The sequence below is a fragment of the Octopus bimaculoides genome, chromosome 4 (genome assembly GCF_046866305.1).
Source record: "Octopus bimaculoides isolate indiv1 chromosome 4, ASM4686630v1, whole genome shotgun sequence".
NCBI lineage: Eukaryota > Metazoa > Mollusca > Cephalopoda > Octopoda > Octopodidae > Octopus > Octopus bimaculoides.
Window position 1 is genome coordinate 142709028 of NC_142931.1, and position 23585 is coordinate 142732612.

Here is a 23585-nt window from a genome sequence, read left to right on the forward strand (position 1 = left end):
AAGGTAGTTAGATGTGGTTTGAGGTCGAATTTGACTGCTATTTCTAGCAGTTCAAGGGACCATATAATTGTGTGCTGACAGAATAGGGTGTAGTTAGAAAGGTGTGTGTGTGTGTGTTTGTGCATGTGTGGACAGTGTAAAATGGTGATGGGGTGTGTGTTTAATGGTGTTGATGTAGAGATAATGTCTAGAATGGTGGGGAGCAGGAAGAGGAAATTCCTTTTCAAGAATGATATTGCTATGGATGTTGCAATAAGTGGAGGGACATTCTTCACCCTTTGTTTTTATGTCTTTTCTGTGATTCATTGAAGCCTCATCACATCCTCCTTCTCCCTCCCCCACCCCTACCGGCCCCACCCCTGCAGGGTGTCCCCTCCCTACCACCGCCACCACCACCTCAGTGAGTCATTTATTACTTTTACAGACTTGAAAAAGCTGGGGTCTGTGGGTTTGTCTTTGTATGGAAGTGTAGTGTGCATGCATGTGTAACATTGGCTGTGTGTGTGTGTGTGTGTGTTTAAAGAAGTTTAGTTTTGTGTATGTGGCTGTGTGTGTGTGTGTGTGTGTGTGTGTGTGTGTGTGTGCTTTATAGTGTAATTGTGTGTGTGTTTGTGTATAAAAAGGGTAGTTTGTGTGTGTGTGCGTGTTTGAAAGTTAAATGGGTGAAGTGTGTCACTTGTGTGTACATGTACAGAAGTTTAGATGTGTACATTTGTAATAAAAAGACTATAATGTGTGTAGTGTGTGTGTATATATATGTATATATATGTATGTATATGTATGTATGTATATATATGTATATATATATATATATGTATATATGTGTATGTATGTATATATATTCATGTAGTGTGTGTGGAATGTGTTGTATATGGATGTAATGTGTGTGGTGTGTGTATGTACTTGTGTATGTATGTTATTGATTGTAATTATGTTTTTGTCTTCTTGAAACAAAAAATAAAATATAAAGAAAATATAACACAAACCAAAAACTTTGAAACAAAACATTTTTTAAAAGTTAGGGTTTTAATAGTATTTAATTTCTTGTTATAGAATTATCATAAAAAAATATTTAAGAAGTATTTAAAGCAATCACAATTAGATTTAAGAAAATAATTTCTAAAAATTTGTTTGAATTTTTTCAAACGTTGACATTGGCACAAGGCCAGTAATTTTGGTAGAGCGGGCAAGTTGATTACATTGACCCCAGTACTCAGCTGGTATCTATTTTATCGACTCCCAAAACATAAAGATGGATGAAATGCTGCTAAGTAATTTACCTGGTGTGTTAACGATTCTGCCAGTCCACCACTCTAATTTAATTGAATAATATTAATTGTATTTCTATAAAAAAAATCAATAAAGAATATTCTAAAAAAAAAGATGATCCAGGTGAAAATGATATTGTTTAGCCAACGTTCAGGCCTGATTGAAGAAACCTATGGTCAAAGACATTCCAGTTGTGAACATCCTGCCTCATAGTCCTGTATATCTGGGACTACTTTGGTTCAGTGTAGGATAAAGTTTGAGGGAGATTTGGCTGTTATTTTTAGCATGTTAGGTGATAACAGAGAGAATCAGCACAATTGGAATGAGTTGCTGGTGGAGTTACATGAGATTTAGTTAGTGTTTAAGCAAAGATCTATTGATGTAGATGAGATGTGATTGATTTGGTTGTTAATGAAAGTGTCTGTAGTAGGAGACAGACAAACAGACAGACATGTATCCATCTCCTCAAAAGTATTTGATTGTTTTTAGTAATAACCTGAGACCATATTTCTAACTATAAAGACCCACATTGAACTCCTGGAACAGTGCTGTTGAGACATATACATCCTGGGCCACATCACAGACTAAGATACTTCTTTTGAGTTAGAAAAGTCTCTTGGCCTTTTATCAGCTGCTATCGCTCTTTGAAGCCAGGTAAGAACCACAATGGAGAACTGCTCAGATTTGTGGGATTCTGCCATTGCTCTATGCAAATATTTACAATGGTTTCCTATTTCTTTATTGCCCACAAGGGGATAAACATAGAGGGGACAAACAAGGACAGACAAAGGGATTAAATCGATTACATTGACTCCAGTGCGTAACTGGTACTTAATTTATTGATCCCGAAAGGATGAAAGGCAAAGTCGACCTCGGCGGAATTTGAACTCAGAACGTAGCGGCAGACAAAATACTGCTAAGCATTTCGCCCGGAGTGCTACCGTTTCTGCCAGCTAGCCGCCTTGTTATTTACACTGGTTTCCAATAATGAATTATTAAGGATTCACCATCGTCATCATCAGTTTTCCATGCTGGCATGGGTTGGATCGTTTGACAAAGGAAGCAGCACCAGGCTCCAATTGTCTGTTTTGTCATGGTCTCTGAAGCTGCCTTTTCTAATGTCAACCACTTCACAGAGTGTACTGGGTACCTTTCATGTGACACCAGCATGGGTATTTTATTATATGGCACCAGCACGGGTGCTTTTTATGTGGCACTGGCATGGATGGTATTTCGTGGCACCAGCACCAGCAGGGTTGCCAAGTTACTTGCAAGACAAAGACCTCTTAGCTGGAAGAAAGAGTGAAATCCAGGGAAGTGAAGGATTGTAGATCCTGATTTATAGCAGAATTTGTACTTGTTTTCCTCTGTTTTTATAGATTCCACAAATGGCTGTGTTCACATTTCTAACAAAGTAGCCATTCTCTTGGTAATTCTCATTATTTGTTTCCAAAACTGTTTATTAGCAATGTGTTCTTCTCTTGATTCTTCTAATTTTTTTTTTCCTTTATAAGACTCACCATTTTCTAAATGTTTACCTTCAGCTATTTTCTTCAGAATATCCATCATGTGATTGTTTATCTGTTTATTTGTTTACAGGCAGGATTCCGAGATGGTGTTGATGGTGGTGAAGAACAAGTTCTTCAAAGTAGTTTTGAAACTGGATATGCCATGGCAGCCAAGGAAGCTTGTGAACTTGGCCGTATTCAGGGCCAAATTAGGTCAGTCAACTATTTTATTTATTCATTTATTTAGATGCTGTCATGTCAGGTTTTCTCCTCTCTTTGATTTTCTTTTGTTATGACCTTATTAGAGGCATTACAGTACCCAAGATTTGTTGTAGAGCTTCTCAAACTGTGGTGGGTGGAAAATGAATTAGGTTACCTTGAAGACAGAGACCTCATCTGAAGCCTCAATAGGGTGGAATATTGGATTATGTCTACCCCACATGAACAGATACAATCTTTCTGGTTGGTTTACACAAATTTCATGTACCAAATTCCAATCACAAGGCATTGGTCCAATTGGGACCATAGCAGAGAGATTGAACCTGGAACCACTTAATTGTGAAATAAGCTTTTTATCCATGCAACCGTGCCTACTTCCAGGGCTGACTCAAGGCACTGGCAACTTCAGCAGTCACCCGGGGCACCATGTGTTAGTGGGCACCAAGGAGGGTGTGACACAGACAAAGAAATTTCCACAACTGCCAGTTTGTACACGCTGAAGTTCAACTTGCCCGGGGTACCAGCTACCCTTGGGTTGAGATGAGATGTATCGCTGCCATTGTCATCACCTTCATCATTTTGTTTGACTTCTTCCAATGATCCTTTATGATCTCTCCTGGCAACGCTTCCCCATATATCTCCTGCTCTATGTACTGCATTGTAACATTGAACCCTGCACTGTTGTCTTGTGCACTACACTACACTCCAATAGTCATCAGGTGACACAGGAAGGGCTCATACCCAACAATTAGCATTATAGTCAGCTGCTACAAGGGTAAAGGAGATGTCAATAACAGAGGTATCAAACTACTTGACTAGGTCATGAAAGTTACAGAGAAAGTTATAGCCTAATTCATTAAGAACAAAGTTAGACTCGATGAGATGCAGCTAGGTTTTGTGCCAGGGAGAAGTACTACAGATGCAATCTTCTTATTGAGACAGTTTCAGGGAAAGTATCTGGCCAATAGTAAACCATTGTACTTGATATTTGTCAGCCTGGAGAAAGCTCACAACAGGTTCCTGCAATGTTTGATATATAAGAAGTTAGGTTCTGTCACTAGGGTGAGGGTCAGCCATAAGCACTGATGAATTTAGTACATAAATACGAGTTCATCAGAGCTCTGTTCAAAGTCTCCTCTTCTTCATCATAGTCTCCAGGCCATAACAGAGGAATTTAAGACAGGCTGACTGTTGGAGCTATTATTTGCTGATGGCCTCACTCTTTTAAGAGAATTGGAAAAGAAATTCTTTGAATGGAATGAAAACTTGGAGTTAAAAGGTCTTGAAGTTAACTTAGCAAAGACCAAAATTGTAGTTAGCATGAAAGCAGTTAATGCTCTCATTCCATCAGGTAAATGGCTCTAAACTAAAATCTGGAAGTACTGTCTATTATGTGTTCTCCACCAACATGTTACATAAATTCATCCTCACCCCTGCTCCAATGAACCAAACTACATCTCATCATGCATGACACTTGTCTCTTGCCCCTGGCTTCTGCAGCCCAATGCTGCTTGTCATCTCATCTCCCTCTCTCCTGTCCTCCCCTTGCCAACCTTATCATTGCTATCCTGTTACTCCCCTAGATACCCACATCCACAGCTCACTGCACCCCCCTTCTCTTTCCCCCTCTCCCGCCCTCCTTTTGCACTCTCCTGATCCCCTTGCTCACTCACCCTGACCAATCCTTTGTACCACCCCATTTACATTCACCTCCTTCTGCCTTGAGGTTACACCCAGGTACATTTACACCAACATCTCTCTTTCTTTCTCTCCCCCTCCCCTCCCCCTCTCTCTCCCTCTACCTCTTCTCTCTGAGGTAACTCCTGTTCTTCTCTACAGCAAGGGCACCTGTTTCTGTTGGTCTATCATACTTTAACCTTTCATCACCTGACGTAAACCCACCTCCCTCAATACCACTACCCTTCTCAGACTTATTAATTTTTCTATATGTGACTGGATTTTCATGGATGAGTTCAGGAACTTTGGTTCTTTTCTCTAAAACTATATATTTGTATATTTTATACTGTGAAACTTAATTTAATTTTAATTTTTGATAAATTGAGTTTTTACCTGTAAATTCGGATTTTTATCCCTAATATTATATATATATAAGCAATGTTAATTCTCTAAATGAAGTATTAACAGTAACTGCACGATAAAGTGTAGTATATTGCCACTTAAGTGTGGCTGACCCCTAGGGGTGGATGTTACTGTTGCTTTTAGCCCCAGGAGGACATCTCCTCCAGCTGGCTTATCGACACACGACTGTGTCCTGTTTGCCAAGGGAGTTATCCCTCTCACCACGACCAGCAGCACGAACGTATCCGGATTTCAGGGTTATTTCCCTTCTTCGGCGTTCGACAGCTGATGACCTTGGACACAGTCGTGTGTCGATAAGCCAGCTGGAGGAGATGTCCTCCTGGGGCTAAAAGCAACAGTAACATCCACCCCTAGGGGTCAGCCACACTTAAGTGGCAATATACTACACTTTATATATATATATATATATATATATATATATATATATATATATATATATACATATATATATATATATATATATATACAGCTTTAGTGCTTTTAGGCAGTTTTGTAGAAAGTATCATATGTAATTATGTAACAACAACCTCTCTCTCTCTCTCTCTCTCTCTCTCTCTCTCTTTTCTCTACATTTAATCGGTTTTTCTTCTGGAATGATAATTTAATGTCTTTCATTTCTTTCTCTTCACAGTGCTTTACTGCTTTTCAACCGACACATTAAACATGGACAGCTGTTTAATGAAGAAATGTCCAACCATTTCAAGCAACTTCTTGCCGAAATCAACTCCTACAAGCTGACTAACAGTCCACCGGGCATTTCTTTAACATGCGGAGCCAAAGAGCGAATTAATGAGGCTGTATTTGGGCCTGAAAAGAACTCTGACCAGTCGCATTCATTACAATACCACCCACACAACCCTGGCCCCATCACTGACCGCAACTATGCTTACCAGCCAAACCAGAATCAATCTTACGTCGACACAAACTCAATGTATGATTTAGATGCTGGCGTTACCGTGGCAAGGTCCATGCCACTTTCTACAGCACAGAACATTACTACTTTCAAGGACCGATTCCAACGTCTGCTGCAGATGTGCGATGGTTCACTGGTCGCCAAGTTTATTTCCTGAGTAACAGCCTGTAGAGGCAATGATCTTCTTCCCCCCGTGCATCACTGCAGCCACCACTACTAACACAACCAACCATCACCATTACTTTTTCCACCACTAACACCACCATCACCTCCACCACCACCACCACTACCACACCACCACCCACTATGACCTTTTCCCTCCTTACTTCTTACACTCAATTCTGCTCCAATTGTTGTGGGTCTCCATACATATTACACACTTTGTGTATGATGAGTTTTCTATTGCATACAGAAACAATATTACATCTGTTTTGTTTCCAATAGATTCATGGTTCACAGCATTTTCCGAATGAATGACCCTAATTTCTTTCCAATGGACTTCCTTATACCAACTCGCTACATCTCTTGAGAATAACGAATAATGGCCAGATTCGAAAGTAAATTAACTGGACATTTCTGGTTTACACAAATCAGTGCATTTCTACCTGTCTGAATGATGCCGTTTACAGAGTGTGACGGAAGAGATACCTGTACATTAGAAATTAATAAGGAACATTCATATAATCTTCACTTCTCACATTGTCCTGAATTCACTGAGGTGCCCAGTGGGTGGGTATTTAACTTGCTAGAAATAACAACTATCTTCCTCAAGTCATATTCTGCTGTTTTACAAAAACATAGAGGACACACTAGATAATGCAGTCCTGAATAAAAGACAACACGGTCACAGCCAGAATATTTTTGATCATAAGGCTGTTAGCTCTGGGATGACCTAGGGTTAAACAATAACAACATGATCCAGGAACTTCTTCAGTTTGAGTCTGCTGCTGCTGCTGCTACTGCTGCTGCTACTGCTGCTGTTGCTGTTACTTTGTTGTTTTTTTTAGAATCTACAAAACGAAAACTTTTAAAACAAAAGCTTAAAATTCTCACCCCCCCCCCCCCCCCCCCACATTTCACAATCACACACAGTCAAACCCCTGAAACCTGAAAATCTCATTGGTGCAATGACCAGGTCACCTGTCCAACATCCGTCTTCCTTCCTTTTCCTTCCCCTGCTCACGTTGTCCTCAAGATTTTTCTTTTAACTTGAAACAAGTCAAGCAGGTCTCTGCCGGTCCCTTGAGACATTGAATAAACCACATCTGAACGGTTACCCCCCTCCCCTTCACAGGTTTTTTTTTCTTTTGCCCCCCCCCCCCCCCCAACCATTCTCCTTCCTCTTTGTTATACAAGAAACTCCTCTGCTCTAACCACACCCAAACACCCCACCCCCACCCCACCATTACCACTATTGTTATTACCACCACCACCACCACCACCACTACTACTATCACCAACACTACTGCTATTACAGCCACCACAACCAAACAGCCTATGTTATTACCACGACAACCAGTACCACTACTACTACTACCACCACCATCACCACCACTGCCACTAACAACACCACCACCACCACCACCACCACCACCACTACTACTACTACTACTACTACTACTACTACTACTACTACTACTACTACCACTACCAGCATGGTCACTATTACAACTTCCTCAACCACACAGCCTATGCGATGAATCTGAACCTAATGACACTTATTAAAATTGCTCTGAACTATATATGCAAATAAGGATTATTTGTGTGAATTAGATTCATTGTAGACATACAAACTGTGTGTGTATATGTGTGTGTATATATATATATATATATATATATATATGCATGTATATGTATATGTATATGTATATATAGATATAGATATAATACATGTAATATATATATGTATCTATATATATATTTATGTATGCATACATGTGTGTGTGTATATATATATATATATGTATGTATATATACATGTATATGTATGTGTATATATACGTGTATATGTATGTGTATATATACATGTATATATATATGTATACATACATATACATACATACATACATACATATATACATACATATATATGTACACATACATACATACATGTATACATATTCATACACACACACACACACACACACATATCTGCATATATATGTACATGTGTATGTATATATTTATATATATATATATATATATATATATATATATATATATATATATACACATATATATTTGTTGTTTGTTTATATTTTTCTATCTCCATCTATATGTTTCTGTATATACATCTGTTTCTGTGCGTATAAATATATTTACATATACCCGTATAGGTGTGTGTATAACTAGGATGACAAGTGTGATAAGCAGATGGCAAGCTCTGCGATCCAGAGATGTTGTGTTGATGGAGTTGGTTTGTTACCCGACTCCCACCCACCCCTTTTGTTGTTTACATTTCACTTTATGTTTTCACTACTGGCTTCAGAAACAGCATTAACATCACCACATCATTGCCCAAATTCCTCACACTGAAGTCAATAGGGCTTAATTAGTTACTGACAAGCACCTCAGATCTCTGCCTCGTAACCCATTTTTTCTCCAGGACTTACTGACATACAAAGGCTAGTTAAACAATACTTCATTTATACCCACACACACACACACACATGCACATATATATTTTTTGTTATGTCTTAGGAGAATCATTACGCCAATAATAACACATGTACAAGCTCAATTCCACTTTTTTAATTTTTGGTTAATAATAATAAGAATAGAGAAGTGAAATTGAACCTGTGCATGTGTTACTGGCGTGATGACCCACCTCAGACACAACTTTTGTTTCAACATATGATTTCACATCAAGAATCTTTCAAATTGAATGCAAAAATGAAATATATATATATATATATATATATATATATATATAAAAATTCAATAATAGGATGAACCCTTTTACAAGAATTTATCAAGTAGCTAGCGTGAAAAAAACCTCATAAGGGAAAAAATCCATCATTCAATCCCAAAATATATATATATTTATTTATATAAGGGCATTACTATACAATAATGCCTCACTATATATATATATATATATATATATATATATATATATATATATATATATATATGTATATATATATATATATATATATATTTGTGTCTTCCTCTCCTTTAAACAATTTGTTTTTCTAACTAATTAACGAACCCTTGTCAATACTGATATAACGAAGATTCTGTAGGCAGAAGATACAGAGGCAGATAAAATACCATTCAGTATTTATTGTCATTTCTTTACGTCTGGCGATGTAATATCTCCACAGTCACCTTGCCTTTAATTTTTTTGGGGAGTTTATAAAATAAGTACCAGTGATGTATTGGGGTCAATAGAACCGACTGTTGCTCCACAATAGATTTTGTGGCCCTGTGTGGCTATGTTAGAAATTGTTGTAAACATCATAGATATCGTTTATATATATATACACATATATATATGTATATATATGTATACATGTATATATATATATATATATATATATATATATATATATGTATATATGTACTGGGAAATGAACTCAACGAAACTATTTCTCTCTGTGGCCTTTGTGCAAATGCCATAAATGGTTATTATGGTAATTATAAGAACGTTAACGATGCTGTTGTGAGTTTCATTCCTGTTATTTTGAGGGAGGTGCGTTCGTCTTTTAAATGTATTTTACGCCACCATTGCCGTCAACATCATCATCGTCATCATCTTCATCATCATCATCGTCGTCATCATCATCATCGTCATCATCATTGTGTTCTTCTGCGTGATGTTATGTTGTAAACGTCTTCGTTGTCAATTCTCAAATGAAGTGCCCTTTGAAATGGAAGGAATAACACATTTTTGTTTTTTTTACTGAGTTATCTGTCCTTCATCTCTCATGTGAACATGCCTTTATACATCTGTAGAATTATTATGCATACATACATGCATACATACATACATACATACATATATATATATCTATATCTATCTATATATATACCTATCTATCTATCTATCTATACCTATATATATAGGTATGTGTATATGTGTAGAATGAATGTGTATGTGTGTGTGTGTGTGTATGTATATATTAATATTAATGTATGTATATGATATATCATGAACTGGAATTTAAATAAATATATATATTATTTTATAAATGTATTTGTGTGGGTATAGTATGCATGTGTAAATAGTTGTGTAATGTTTCTGGTATGCCTGTGTACAAATACATACATACATACATACATACATACATACATACATACATACATACATATATACATATATATAGACGTATGTATGTATATGTGTGTGTGTGTATATATATATATATATATATATATATATATATATATATATATATATATAGTAGATAAATATGTGTGTATATATATATATATATGTGTGTGTGTACGTACGTGCGTGTGTAAACATTTCAAGAAGTTACCTCCCATTAAATGACTCACTGGACGGGTGTGAACACATCAACAGCTATTCCACCACCACCACCACCACCACAAACTCTTCTTACAAGAAGTTAACTTCGGGAATGCCTCAGATGACAGATATACCTGTCTCCTGCCCTTCCTCTTGTCTCTCTAAATTTCTCCTATCAATAATTATGTCAAACATAGAGAATACAATGTGATGGTGATGGGTGGAGGACTTGCTTAACATATGAAACATTTTTTACACTTTTCTCTTATTCTTTCACATTTGGCCAGTTTTCACTATCATCATCATCATGACCATCACCTACATTATTGTATTATTATTATTATTATTATTATTAGCACTCTGGGGGAAAATGCTTAGCAACATTTTGTCTGTCTTTACGTTTTGAATTCAAATTCCGCCGAGGTCGACTTTGCCTTTCATCCTAATGCGGGTTCATAAATTAAGTACCACCGAATCACTGGGGGTCGATGTAATCGACTAGTCCCCTCCCACCAAATTTCAGGCCTTGTGCCTTCAGTAGAAAGTTCCATTATTATTATTATTATTATTATTATTATTATTATTATTATTATTATTATTATTGTTATTATTATTCATTTATTCACCTAGCTTCTGAGTTATCTATCACATCTTAGAGACGCCAACCCTCGCCTCACCACATGAGCCGTTCCATGTGCTGCTGCCATCTGAATCCTTACTAAAAAGTTTGGTATTTGCAGCTTCTGTTGCCAGAATATTGCTCTCTTCACTGATAAGAATCAGCACCACTCTCACTTCTGAGGCTCTTTGGATTTGCTTCACTTCCAATCCGAGGTCTTGGTATTTCTCCACTTTCTGGCCCTCTGTCTTCACTGTATTCTCGTCTGCAGGTATACCCGTGTCAATGATGGTCCACTCTTTGGACTCCCTCAGTGGGAAAGTGATATCTGATCAGTTATATTGTAGCTTTTTATCTGTGTATATTGGCATATCCCATGAGAATTTCACTTGATCATTCTCTGCTTTATCATCATCATCATCATTATTATTATTATTATTATTATTATTATTATTATTATTAAGGCGGTGGTGAGCTGGCAGAATCGTTAGCATGCTGGCTGAAATGCTGAGCAGCATTTTGTCTGTCGCTACGTTCTGAGTTCAAATTGCGCTGCGGTCGACTTTGCCTTTCATCCTTTTGGGGGTCTATAAACTACATACCAGTTAAGTACTGGGGGTTGATGTAATCAATTATCCCCCACCCCCAAATTTCAGGCCTTCTGCCTATAATAGAAAGGATTATTATTATCCTTTTGAGGGTGATAAATTAAGTACCAGTGAAACACTGGGGTCGATGTAATCGATTAGTCCCCTCACCCCCGCCAATTTGAGGCCTTGTGCCTATAATAGAAAGGATTATTATTATTATTATTATTATTATTATTCTGCAAGCTGGCAAAACTATTAGCACTTTGGATGAAATGCTTAGCAGTATTTTGCTCATTGCTGTGTTTTGAGTTCAAATTCTACCGAGGTCACCTTTACCTTTTCATCCTTTTAGGGTCAATAAATTAAGTACCAGTGAACCACTGAGGTTGACGTAACTGACTCAACCCCTCCCTCCAAACTGCTGCCCTTGTGGCAAAATTTGAAATCATTATTATTATTATTGGACGGTGAGTGACAGAATTGTCACAATCTTTGAAAAGTGCTTTGCAAAATTTCTTCAGACTCTTTACATTCTGAGATCAGATCTCACTGTAGTCAACTTTGCCTTTAGTCCTCCTGGGCCCTCAATGTATTTGACTATAACTTGTCCCCCAAATTAGTATTCTTATGCCTAAGTTAGCAACCTTTATTGTAAAGGGCAGTGAAAATTAGAATTGGTGACGGACAGAATACCTTGTGGTGTTTAGTTACATCCCCAATTTTACTGAGTTGAAATCCTGTTTGTGTCGGTTTTTGCCTTTCATTCCTGCTGTGGTGAAGAAATAAATACCAGAATGAGTCGATATATTCTTCTAAAGCATCTCAGATGTGGATGGAATTATAATAAGACATTGTTCCTTTCCATTGTGTGCCTTTGTGGCCAGATTAAAAATTATTATCAATAGAAATATTTGAAATTCTAATTATATTTATTTTAGGGATTTAATTTTTTTTTACATAATGCAATTATTAATTATACTGTGTGTCTGTGTGTTTAATTAATTCTCATTAATCTCTAACATATCACTATGTCTTTGTCAGTCTCATTAAGTCTCCCATCAACTTTTTATTTTCCTATATATTTTCTTCTCTTTTTATATCAGTTCTTTTTTTATATAAAACAATAATTTGGAAATGAAATAAAAAAAAAACTAACTTAAAAAAAAAAATAAAAATTATAAAAAAAAGGAAAAAGTGGACATTTTTAAAATAAAATAAAAAGTTGAAAACTTTAAAAAAAAAAACTTGGAAAATGTTTTTGTGTTTTGTTTTTATGGGTTCAGTCCCACTGCATGGCATGTTGGGGACGACGTGTCCTCTAAATTCTTTGGCTGATCAATGCTTTGTGAGTGAAGTTGACGGATGGAAAAACTGTGCAGAAAGTTGGTCTACACGTGCGTGCTTGCACGTGTGCATGTGAATGTTAATGTTTGTCTGTGCACACGCTTGTGTGAGCGCGGGCATATGCTTGTGTGTGTGCATGAGTGTGCTTCCGTGTGCATGTGTGTGTTTATGTGTATGTACACCTCACTGTTTGATATTCTGTGTTGGTTTTTGCTTATTTTTCGTCTCCCCATGATGGCTCTTGTGCTTCAACAAGAAGAGATCGATAAAATAAGTGTTGAAAGGATTTAATCATGAAAAACCTTCAATGTCTTGCTCCAGCATGGCCAGTCAACGACCAAAACAAGCAAAAGAATAACTGACAACTACATAAAATGTTTTAAATTCTAAATGTAAATAATATATATTTCAAAATTAGAAGAAAAAAAACTCCATTCCAACAATATCCTGGTTGGTGCATAATTATTGCAGCTTTTTTCAACAAATTTTATTCAGTAAAAACAATAACAATATTTAACAAAAACATCTTTAAATGATGGTCTGACCGTCTGCCAAGCAAATGGGAAGCAGTAATTGAAGTAGATGGTGAATATGCTCCGGAATAATCATTTAAACATGTTTTTGTTACATGCTGTTATTGTTTTTATTGAATAAAATTTGTTGAAAAAAGCCGCAATAATTATGCACCAACATAAAAAATTTGTATATGAATAATAATAATAATAGTAATAATAATAATCAACATGAGTACTCAGAGAGTGCAAACCTCTGCCAAGGCAACACCAACGTCCTCTCAACGATTAGCTAGAGATGATTTTTAGAATGAGAATATCTGAAATAAACTTGACTGCTCTCACAAATGGTTCTGTAAATGATAATAAACATAAGGTGATGGCATTGATAACTTTCTCTGAGACATCAGCGGTGAAACTGAAGTGAAATAATATCAAACCAGTATGGGAACATTACAAGCGTGCTAATTAAAGGGAAATGACTCATCACAAACCTGAATGTCGGAAATTCGAGAGTTGTCTACCTTATTGCGAAGATTGACGTATTTTCTGAAAATTCTATATATGCAACGTCAATCACAAAATGTTTTGGTACAAAATGTTCATGATAAGAAAACACAAATATATACGTATATACGACGGGCTTTGGCTGGCCTGGGGCTATATTCTTTAATTCTTTTACTTGTTGCAGTCATTTCACTGCAGCCATGCTGGAGCACCGCCTTTACTCAAACAAATCGACCCCAGGACTTATTATTTGTAAGCGTAGTATTTATTGTGTTGGTGTCTTTTGCCGAACCGCTAAGTTACGGGCACGTAACCACACCAGCATCGGTTGTCAAGCGATGGTGGGGAGACAAACACACACATATACGATGGACTTCTTTCAATTTCCGTGTACCAAATCCACTCAGGAGGCTTTGGTCGGGCTGAGGCTATAGTGGAAGACACTTTCCCAAGGTGCCACGCAATGGGACTGAACCTGGAACCATGTGGATGGAAAACAAGCTTTTTTGCCACACAGCCAGTAGAAGAAACTAGCCCAAGTTGTCCTGCAGGAGGACCGAAGCCGAAACCATGCAGCTGAGAACTCTTTTAATCCCATCGTCGCCACATAAACTCAATTTTTTAGTGGGGAGGTAACCCAATTTTTTAATGGCAATTTTTTAATGGGGATCAGATAACCAAAAAGTACCCAGATTTGCTTGTAAGTGAGCTACATTATCCAATCTTATTCCTTTTTAAAAACATAGTGGTGTTATATCAGAGATTTGACGACCATTTCTAGCATTTAAATAAATATGTAAACACTCTTCATTAGCTTGTAGATGTATGACAACTGCATTGAAGACTGGGTAGTGTGATTTGAGAGAAATGTAGCTGGTATTTCTAGTTGGTCAAGCAATCTTATTAAATGAGACACTGGGAACCTTTTGCATTTCAACAATTACTTTTTCTTATTAGTTTTATTGTTGTTATTGTTTACATTTGTCTACGGAAACCCTCACTGCCCTTGTGGCCAATACAGAATGTATTATTATTATCTTTTTGGTGTCAATAAATTAAGAATTAGTGAAACATCAAGACCCTACCCCCAAATAGTAGAAAGGATTTTTTTTTTAAATCTCAGATTTTGTTGTAACTCTTGGAGCCTTGCATGCATAGGGGGCCTTGTTGCCTGCAACCTACAATACCATGCTGTCTGTTCTATTCAACTATCTAATACTTACCAGATGATGGTGATGATGATGTTGATTATTGAGTGAGAGAGCAGTGCATGCCATCGAAGTGACACTGGGGTACAAATATACGAAACCCAATAAGGGTACACCAGGCACATACATCACAACCATATGTGCGCCACATCGTGATCCCATTTCAAGATAAACAGACCGCTAAGCACTTCGCCCGGTGTTGCTAACGTTTCTGCCAGCTCATCGCTAGTTTCTTCCTCTCTTTCCTGCTAGTCACGTTATAATTGGTCGTTGTTGAACTTTCAAAGAAACTCCTGAGTTTCAGTTGCTCCTCTACATGCTGGATCATCTTGGCTGTCTTCTACTTACTGCATGTTTTCATTGCAATCACTGTACCAAACACTTTAGCGTCCCTGAAATCGGTGTATTGCAGGAGTTCTCGTAGCCGCGATGCCACAAATCTCTCCTTTACAGATCTGAATGGGAACTCGAGTTTGTTGGCGCTTCAGTACAACGCGACACAACTCAAACTGCGCAGCAAACCCAGATCTGCAAAGGTTGTTTCTCCCCATGCGTTCTAAGCCCTCGACTATTGCCACGTGGACTTCATTGACAAGCAAAGACCAGAGTGTGTTTGGGGGTATCCCAAGCCTTGAATCTACCCGGTAAGCCAGATTTGTATGCGGCTATCAACCAGCTTTCCAGGTGTCACCATGATGAAGTGTCCTTCAGACCAACGTATCCTTCAGACCAATGTGTCTTCGTGTCCAGACCAATGAGAAGCCTCGTAAAGTTGAAAACCTTCCGCGACTTCTCACTGGTTTTTCTGTAACTGACATAATGCATCCAGTGATTATGCTTATTTCTAGTTGGTGCCAGTTATGGTGCCTCTCCAGTGCAACGTCAAGCGGCTTATGTGGCATCGAGCTGCTGGCATTGGCCATGTCTAGCCACAGCACAACTAGCCAACCCCATTCTTTTCTGTCATGCTTCCCTAATGAGCCGGATCACCACACTCGTGTGTTCAAGGCAACCAAGGATTTCTAATATAACCCTTTGGTACATTTCCATAATTAGACAACCTTTCCTCCATTCCGAATTCTCTCCAGGGCCTTTCAGACCCGACGGAACAGCTTTGGACGGTTCTTCAGATCCTGTATGGGACGCCGCTTGGACCATTTACCAAATTAGATCTTGCTCTTTTACTACTTATTTCACTTCTCGCAGACAAATTTCCTCCAAGTTAAATTCCACTTGATGATGTCTTGAGGATGTTATAGGTGCCTTGCATGAGCCCAGTGGATGGTCTCGGTCTCTCTCTCTCTCTCTGTCTCTCTCTCTTTGTCTCTCTCTCTCTGTCTCTCTCTCTCTGTCTCTCTCTCTCTGTCTCTTTCTCTCTGTCTCTGTCTCTCTGTCTCTGTCTCTGTCTCTCTCTGTCTCTCTGTCTCTGTCTCTCTGTCTCTCTCTCTCTGTCTCTCTCTCTGTCTCTCTCTCTGTGTCTGTCTGTCTGTCTGTCTCTCTCTCTCTCTCTCTCTCTCACACACACTGTCGTTGTAAACACTCGTGAGATGCTCATGCACGCGCGCACACACAAGCTCGCGAGCGTACGCGCACGCACACACACACACACACACACACACACACACACACACACACACACACACACACATATCTCATGTTACTTCGATTGGAATGGTGTTAATGTTTTTAATTAAGCATTTACGCAGTTGTTAGCACGAAAGTATTAATTTTCTGCCTAGCTATGCCTGACATGTGATCCAAATACATTCTATTAATTTAATTAAATTTTCTTTGCATTTATATAATCTTTCAATTTTCTCGTCAAAAAGTATCTTACGTCGAATTAATTTAAAAGAGTGAAAGGTTAGAGGGACTACTTTTCGTTAATAGCTTATCAAGATCTTAAACAGAAACAATATAGATATCACGATAGCAAACCCTCGTTGAAAATATATTAGTTTTAATTTTCCGTTTTTATGCTTATATTAAGGTTTTTGTTTTCTATAAAACGAGAAATTAGAGTGGTCTCCCTTCATTTGTAAATATAGCCAACGAACGCTGGCAGACCCGTTAGCCAGAGTCAACAGAAACAAATTCCGCAGTTATATCCACTTAGTTGGTATCGAAAGAAAGAAGTGCCCAGACTCAAGATTTGCTGACGATATTGCTGGACTAACAGCAATGAAGGATAAATTTGTCAACTTCTTCAGGCATCTTCCTTGAGCCACCATCAAGTTTGGGATAGAAATCGATACAGAAAAAAAAGAAAAAGACAACAACAACAACCTTATAAGAAATACCGGTACTTTTTGGTTATCTGGCCCCATTAAAAAAATTGCCATTAAAAAACTGGAATTGAGTTTATGTGGCGACAAGAGATTGGATTAAAAGAGTTAGATACTTTTGATTCAATCAATAGACATTCAATAAGATGTTTAATGTTTTTATTTCATATGATTTGTTATAAAAATGTTTTCCGTGTTCATGTTTATTAATCTGTTCCGTTTTGTATGATTTGTTATAAAAAATATTATCAAATTCAATAAGATGTTTCATCTTTTCCTTTTCGTTTTTTTTTTTTTGTTTGTTTTATTGAGGGTTAAACAATTTTTTAAAATGAGGGGGATAACAAAAAGTACGGACATTTCTCATAAAACTTGGGGAGATGACCCAATTTTCTAATGGGGGTGAGATAACCAAAAAGTACGGAAATACCAAAGGAGCACTCCGTCGGTTACGACGACGAGCGTTCCAGCTGATACGATCAACGGAACAGCTTGCTCGTGAAATTAACGTGCAAGTGGCTGAGCACTCAACAGACATGTGTACCCTTAACGTAGTTCTCGGAGATATTCAGCGTGACACAAAGTGTGACAAGGCCGGCCCTTTGAAATACAGTTACAGCTCATTTTTGCCAGCTGAGTGGACTGGAGCAACGTGAAAATAAAGTGTGTTACTCAAGGACACAACGCATCGCCGGGAATTGAACTCACGACCTTACGATCGCGAGCCGAATGCTCTAACCACTAAGCCACGCGCCTTCACCGGAAATACCAACAGTGTTATTACAAAAGATATTTCAGTGTCAGGTGAAAATCTAGAGGCAAAGCAGCAGCTCAGATAAGTGGGGCAAACCATAAATGATAAATAAACAAGATTAGAAGTCCTTGCACGTAGCGCTCAGATAAAGATTGCACTTAATATATGAAGAACTAGAAACATCATTATGAAGAACAACATCAGACTCCTGCGTTGACCGATATATCCGCGTCTTAAATATCCTTTTGCATATTTTAGAAACACATTTATCAATACAGTAATTCCTCTTGGAAATTTCTCCCTTGCATAGATTTTCTCTCGAAAACAACTGTCTTCGGACAAATAGGGTATTTGACCGTTTGCTAGTGGAAACATGCAACAGATCAGATTGTTCCATGGCCGGGTCGTCGGCAGATAAGCCAGTAAGCCCATCAAGTTTGTTATTGGGGAAGATTTCATGGAACTAGCAGCACTAAAAATAATAGCTGTCATCATTCTTCACGGTCGGCGTCAAAGAAACCTCAAACTGGGATCATTATTATGAGAGTACGAGGTGTCTATCTCTCTAATCTTTGAATAACAGCACTCTCTGTGATAGCGTCATTAATAAAAATACTAGATAACGAAAACATTTAAACTAAGCACTCGAAGCTGGTGACGAGATATTACAAGCCAAAGAAATCACTTAAGGCTGGCTCTATTAAGTCTATTCAAACGAATACTGATTACGAACTAATATAACACTTAACCGTGGCCTATCTCCTATTCTTATAACCATAAATAGACCTGAAATAATATAATCGTCCTCAAACAAGGCCAGGCTGTTTACTAAGGACTTTACATTAAATTCTACGTTGGATGACTCGAACCTTTTCTGCTGAACTTTCCCCACTTGCACCAACTGATTTATTTCTAATATTTGGTTATCAGCCAGGTGGGGTTCCAAACCTCTGAATGATTTTTCAAAAGTAGCTGGTTCAGATTAAATCTGGTTCATTATGTTAAAGACTAGCCTATCCCCTGAGATATTCCCAATCCCAACAAACTTGTTATATCTTTGTCCCAAGAAAAGTTTCCCTCGCACAAAGAAGTTTATAGTTTGTACAGTTTTCAAGAACTCGATGCTCGTTCTTCTCTGCCCCAGTTTAGGCCAGTTAGCCAACGAACGAGCGAGATATCCTCCTTAGGGTCAACTAGTATGGTAGTTTTTAGTCTTCCAGGTCAATTGTTGATATGCTCACTGTCACCGCACACAGGGTATGTAAGGCACTGGATACCAGCTATCATGCTCATCTTATTACCGTAGACACTTCCAAAACATTTGGCACATTTAGCGTAGGGGATTGCTTCATAGGAGATTGCACTGCACAAAGGATTGCTTCATAATCTGACCAGTTATGGTATATCTGATATAAGTTTTCCGCCATCAAATCATTCCTAACGGGTCAAAAATTTACTGTCAGCTACCGTTCCCCTGACACATATAAGATCAATGAAGGCCGTGCCCCGGGGAGACACTGGGTGTTCGGACTAAATTTTGCAGTTTGCATAAAAGGAAAAGAAGACACAATATCCGATTCAAGAATAAAAATATTTTCAAAAAATATAAAAAAAACATCAACTAATTTATGAGTGGGAAATAACTGTTTACTCAAAGTAGCCGCCCTCAGCTTCCACCACTGCCTCAAGAGATGGCTCAGGAACCTGGCACGCGCGCACATACGCACACAAACGCATGTTATATGCGTGTGTGTGTGTGCACACTTACAGAAATTGTTAAATATAGCTACTCATTTCGGTATACAGTATGTAATTCCACCGTAACGGAAAGTTGGCCAAGTTTTAACGATTTAAAAGTAAACCTACAATATGCATTTTTATGTATAAAAATACCTGGTTTAGAAATATTTTATATGCTTTAATATGTCTGTCCGATCTTGTCAATATTTTGCCTCAGGACTTTGTACATTTTTGCTACTTACAACCTATCAGTTGAAATCTTTAAATGTTTTTTAAAAATTTTTTCTGCTATATTCCATTTTTATTTGTTATTATCCTCAACATTCTTGCCAACACGTACCCACTCCCTTTTCCTTCCCATTTTAAATTTCTTTTAACATTCCTGTCGACGCCTACCCGCCCTCTTCTTCACCTATCTTGTTTGTGTATGCACAAATTTGACTTCGTTTTCATCTCGACACGCAACCCGCTCCTTTCCCCTCGTCTGCATCAATTCGGCTCACACGGGATTTGCAGCTAACTTTAATCCTATAATACTTTCTCCTACATAATACAACATCCATCCTTCAACATCGCTCCTCTATTGCTTTCTTTTTCATATTTCTATTCTTCAACCCAAAGTAATAAGTCGTCCATCACTATTAACCGACGTAGAATGTCGCTACTTTACGCGGAATCTCTTGTGTTATTTGATGCAGATTGATTATTGGATTCAACGACTGACACCTCCATGATGACAGGAAAAGATGCTATAAAATCGAAGCAAAGATAATAGTGCAAGACGGAATGGGAAACGGATTAGGTTGAATCGGATTAGGTTGAATCGGATTAGGTTGAATAAAGCTTGATGTTTTACAAAATTCTGATATAGCAGAAAATCTCAGTCGTATTGAAAAGACATTCAAGCGGGCCCAAAATTGGGCCCAAATACTCTGTCATCTTTTTTTTGTTAACTGTCTGAGCATTGTATTTCATAGATCTAGTATAAAGCGGTTCTGAAGCATTTAGATCGATGCTCAGACTACGTAATAGGCCGAGAAACGCGATTATCATTCAAGAATTAGTTGAAGGTTTGTATAACGATGCCCATAAAGAAGATACGACGGGTTATAAAATATTTTCTGGTTAACAAATCTACTTTGAAAGTTTTAGGAATCTTGATTTGCGTTGCATTAAAATGTCCGGTAAAGGTATCAATGGTGATACAGAGACTTCTCAAAGAATTCATTCGAAAATTTCTTACTGTTTTCGAAACTTCATTCTTACTAGCAAACTAGAAATAATTCAGTTTTGGAATCTCGAATTTCACATAATGTTATAAATGATAGCAGTCTTTGGCTCTTTTGACCCAGAATGATTTCCAATCCGATATTTGTGTGCTCTTCCAAAAAAAGAATTATTTCACGTTCTCTCAAAACATTACTCTTTTACTCTTTTACTTGTTTCAGTCATTTGACTACGGCCATGCTGTAGCACCGCCTTTAGTCGAGCAAATCGACCCCAGGACTTATTATAAATGCAAAACAACACCACAGAGGAATCGACGTATGCTTAAATGATAAACCGCGATAGGTTAACCGTGATTGGTGAACCGCGATAGGTTAACCGTGATTGGTGAACCGCGATAGGTTAACTGTGATTGGTGAACCGCGATATGGCGACGGTGTATAACTAAACAACAATCTCCCAGTGTATGTGTGTGTGTGTGTGTGTGTGTGTGTGTGTAATTTGTATGTGTCTGTATGCATACATATATACACATACACACATACACACATATAATATGAATTTATGTGTGTGTATATGTGATTTGTATGTGTGTGTATATACATACATATATATACATACGCACATATAATATGAATTTATGTGTGTGTGTGTGTGTGTGTGTGTGTGTGTGTGTGTGGATGCATTCATAGAAACAAATACACGCATAAACACTGTCTGGATATAATTTTAATAAAAAAAACGCCCTAACAGCTAAGAACCAATGAACCTAAAGATTAGCAACTGCAAGGTCTATATGAGTGCAGCGACATATAGCTGGGATTATATAGCTCTAGATTATCGTAACCAATTATATAGTTCTAGATTATCGTAACCAATAAAGCACTTTGTGTATATGAGGATGTGATGACAACAAGATGTGTGTTGTCACCAAGAAACGGATGTGACATGGTTTATATATCAGAGTTTTGATTTTAATTATTTCGACTCTTTTGCTGTTGCCCTCAATGAGCTATTTCAGTTTGGGTTTCTTCTTTCAATTTGCATATGATATCCAATGTTTACATATTTAATGCTAGACTTAGTAAAAAATTTCATTGCGATCGGGGTATTATGGAGGAATTAGCTAAGATTTCGATACTACTAGCAGTAGTAAAAAATCCGAATATAAAAGAAATTATTTTATGAAGGAATACTTTGTTAGTTACTGACGAATGTCATCATGATTTTCTTTCTTCGGCAACGCTGGACACTCCTCTATCTTATCAGACAGAAATTTCTGTCACAATCTTTCTTTCTGACACTGATCGCCATATTAAACAGGAAGCGTAAGTCTGTCACTACGTTAAACAGGAAATGTCAGTCACTCGCGTTACGCTCTCTAGCAGTCTGGTGTTTTCTGAAGTTTGAACTTCCCATCTATGAAGTACATGTTTTATACTTTTCGTTTTATAATTCTTTTTTAATTTTCGCGTTAAATGATTTTTGAAATTTTAATTTTCATTTCGTCTATTTTTTCCCCCTTTTCTGAGTGTGTATTTTCGAGGAGCGTTAAAATTTCTTTTGCTCTTGTCATTGTCAGATGACATAAAACTGCATTTTTGGTGTCGTAATATAAGTATATGCCACGAGACATATCCTTCCTGTTTGTGTAGTGTTTTACTTCTTTCGTTGTCAACGAAAGTTTCCATAAATACTTTGGTATTTCTGCTTATAATTCTAGTAATTTCGTAGCTTTTATGCGGAATCTGTAAAAGAATTAACAGTTTAGTACTTTATATCTTAGTATTTCAGGGTAAGTTTTAGTTTGAGAGAATGGTTTTATATATATATATATATATATATATATATATATATATATATATATATATATATATATATATATATATATATATATATATATACATATGAATAATTTATTTGTATGATATAAAGATGTTGAAGTTTTTTTTATAAAAACAATACAAGTAAATTATAAATTGCAAAGCTCTAAAAGAAATGGCAAGTTTTTGGCATCTGCCATTTCTTTTGGCGCTTTACAATTTAATATCTATTTGTATTGTTTTTATAAATAACTTCACCATCTTTATATCATACAAATAAATTATTCATACATCCATATTTCTCCATTTTCGTTCTGTCAATATATATATATATATATATATATATAAAGAGAGAGAGAGAGAGAGGGGAGAGAAAGATAGAGGGAGAGAGAGAGTACGGATACAACTGCGTCTAATGACGTAGTGTAACAGACATCCACAGTAAGTGCTCAGGTTGACTTACCACCTTAAGCTCCTACTTGAACTGCGACCA

General features: G+C 37.2%; 2 protein-coding genes across 2 annotated transcripts in view; one reads left to right on the forward strand and one right to left on the reverse strand.

Moving 5' to 3' along the window:
* The window catches only part of LOC106882279 (uncharacterized), a 38842-nt gene extending 25897 nt beyond the window's left edge, over positions 1 to 12945 (forward strand). Inside the window, exons 2-3 of the mRNA XM_014932897.3 lie at positions 2869 to 2990; positions 5728 to 12945. Coding sequence (XP_014788383.1) covers positions 2869 to 2990; positions 5728 to 6166 — 561 coding nt within the window. The 3' untranslated portion in view covers positions 6167 to 12945. The remainder of the gene's footprint in view (positions 1 to 2868; positions 2991 to 5727) is intronic.
* Positions 12946 to 21978: 9033 nt separating this feature from the next.
* The window catches only part of LOC106882280 (organic cation transporter protein), a 132469-nt gene continuing 130862 nt past the window's right edge, over positions 21979 to 23585 (reverse strand). Inside the window, exon 11 of the mRNA XM_089351609.1 lies at positions 21979 to 23017. Coding sequence (XP_089207735.1) covers positions 22981 to 23017 — 37 coding nt within the window. The 3' untranslated portion in view covers positions 21979 to 22980. The remainder of the gene's footprint in view (positions 23018 to 23585) is intronic.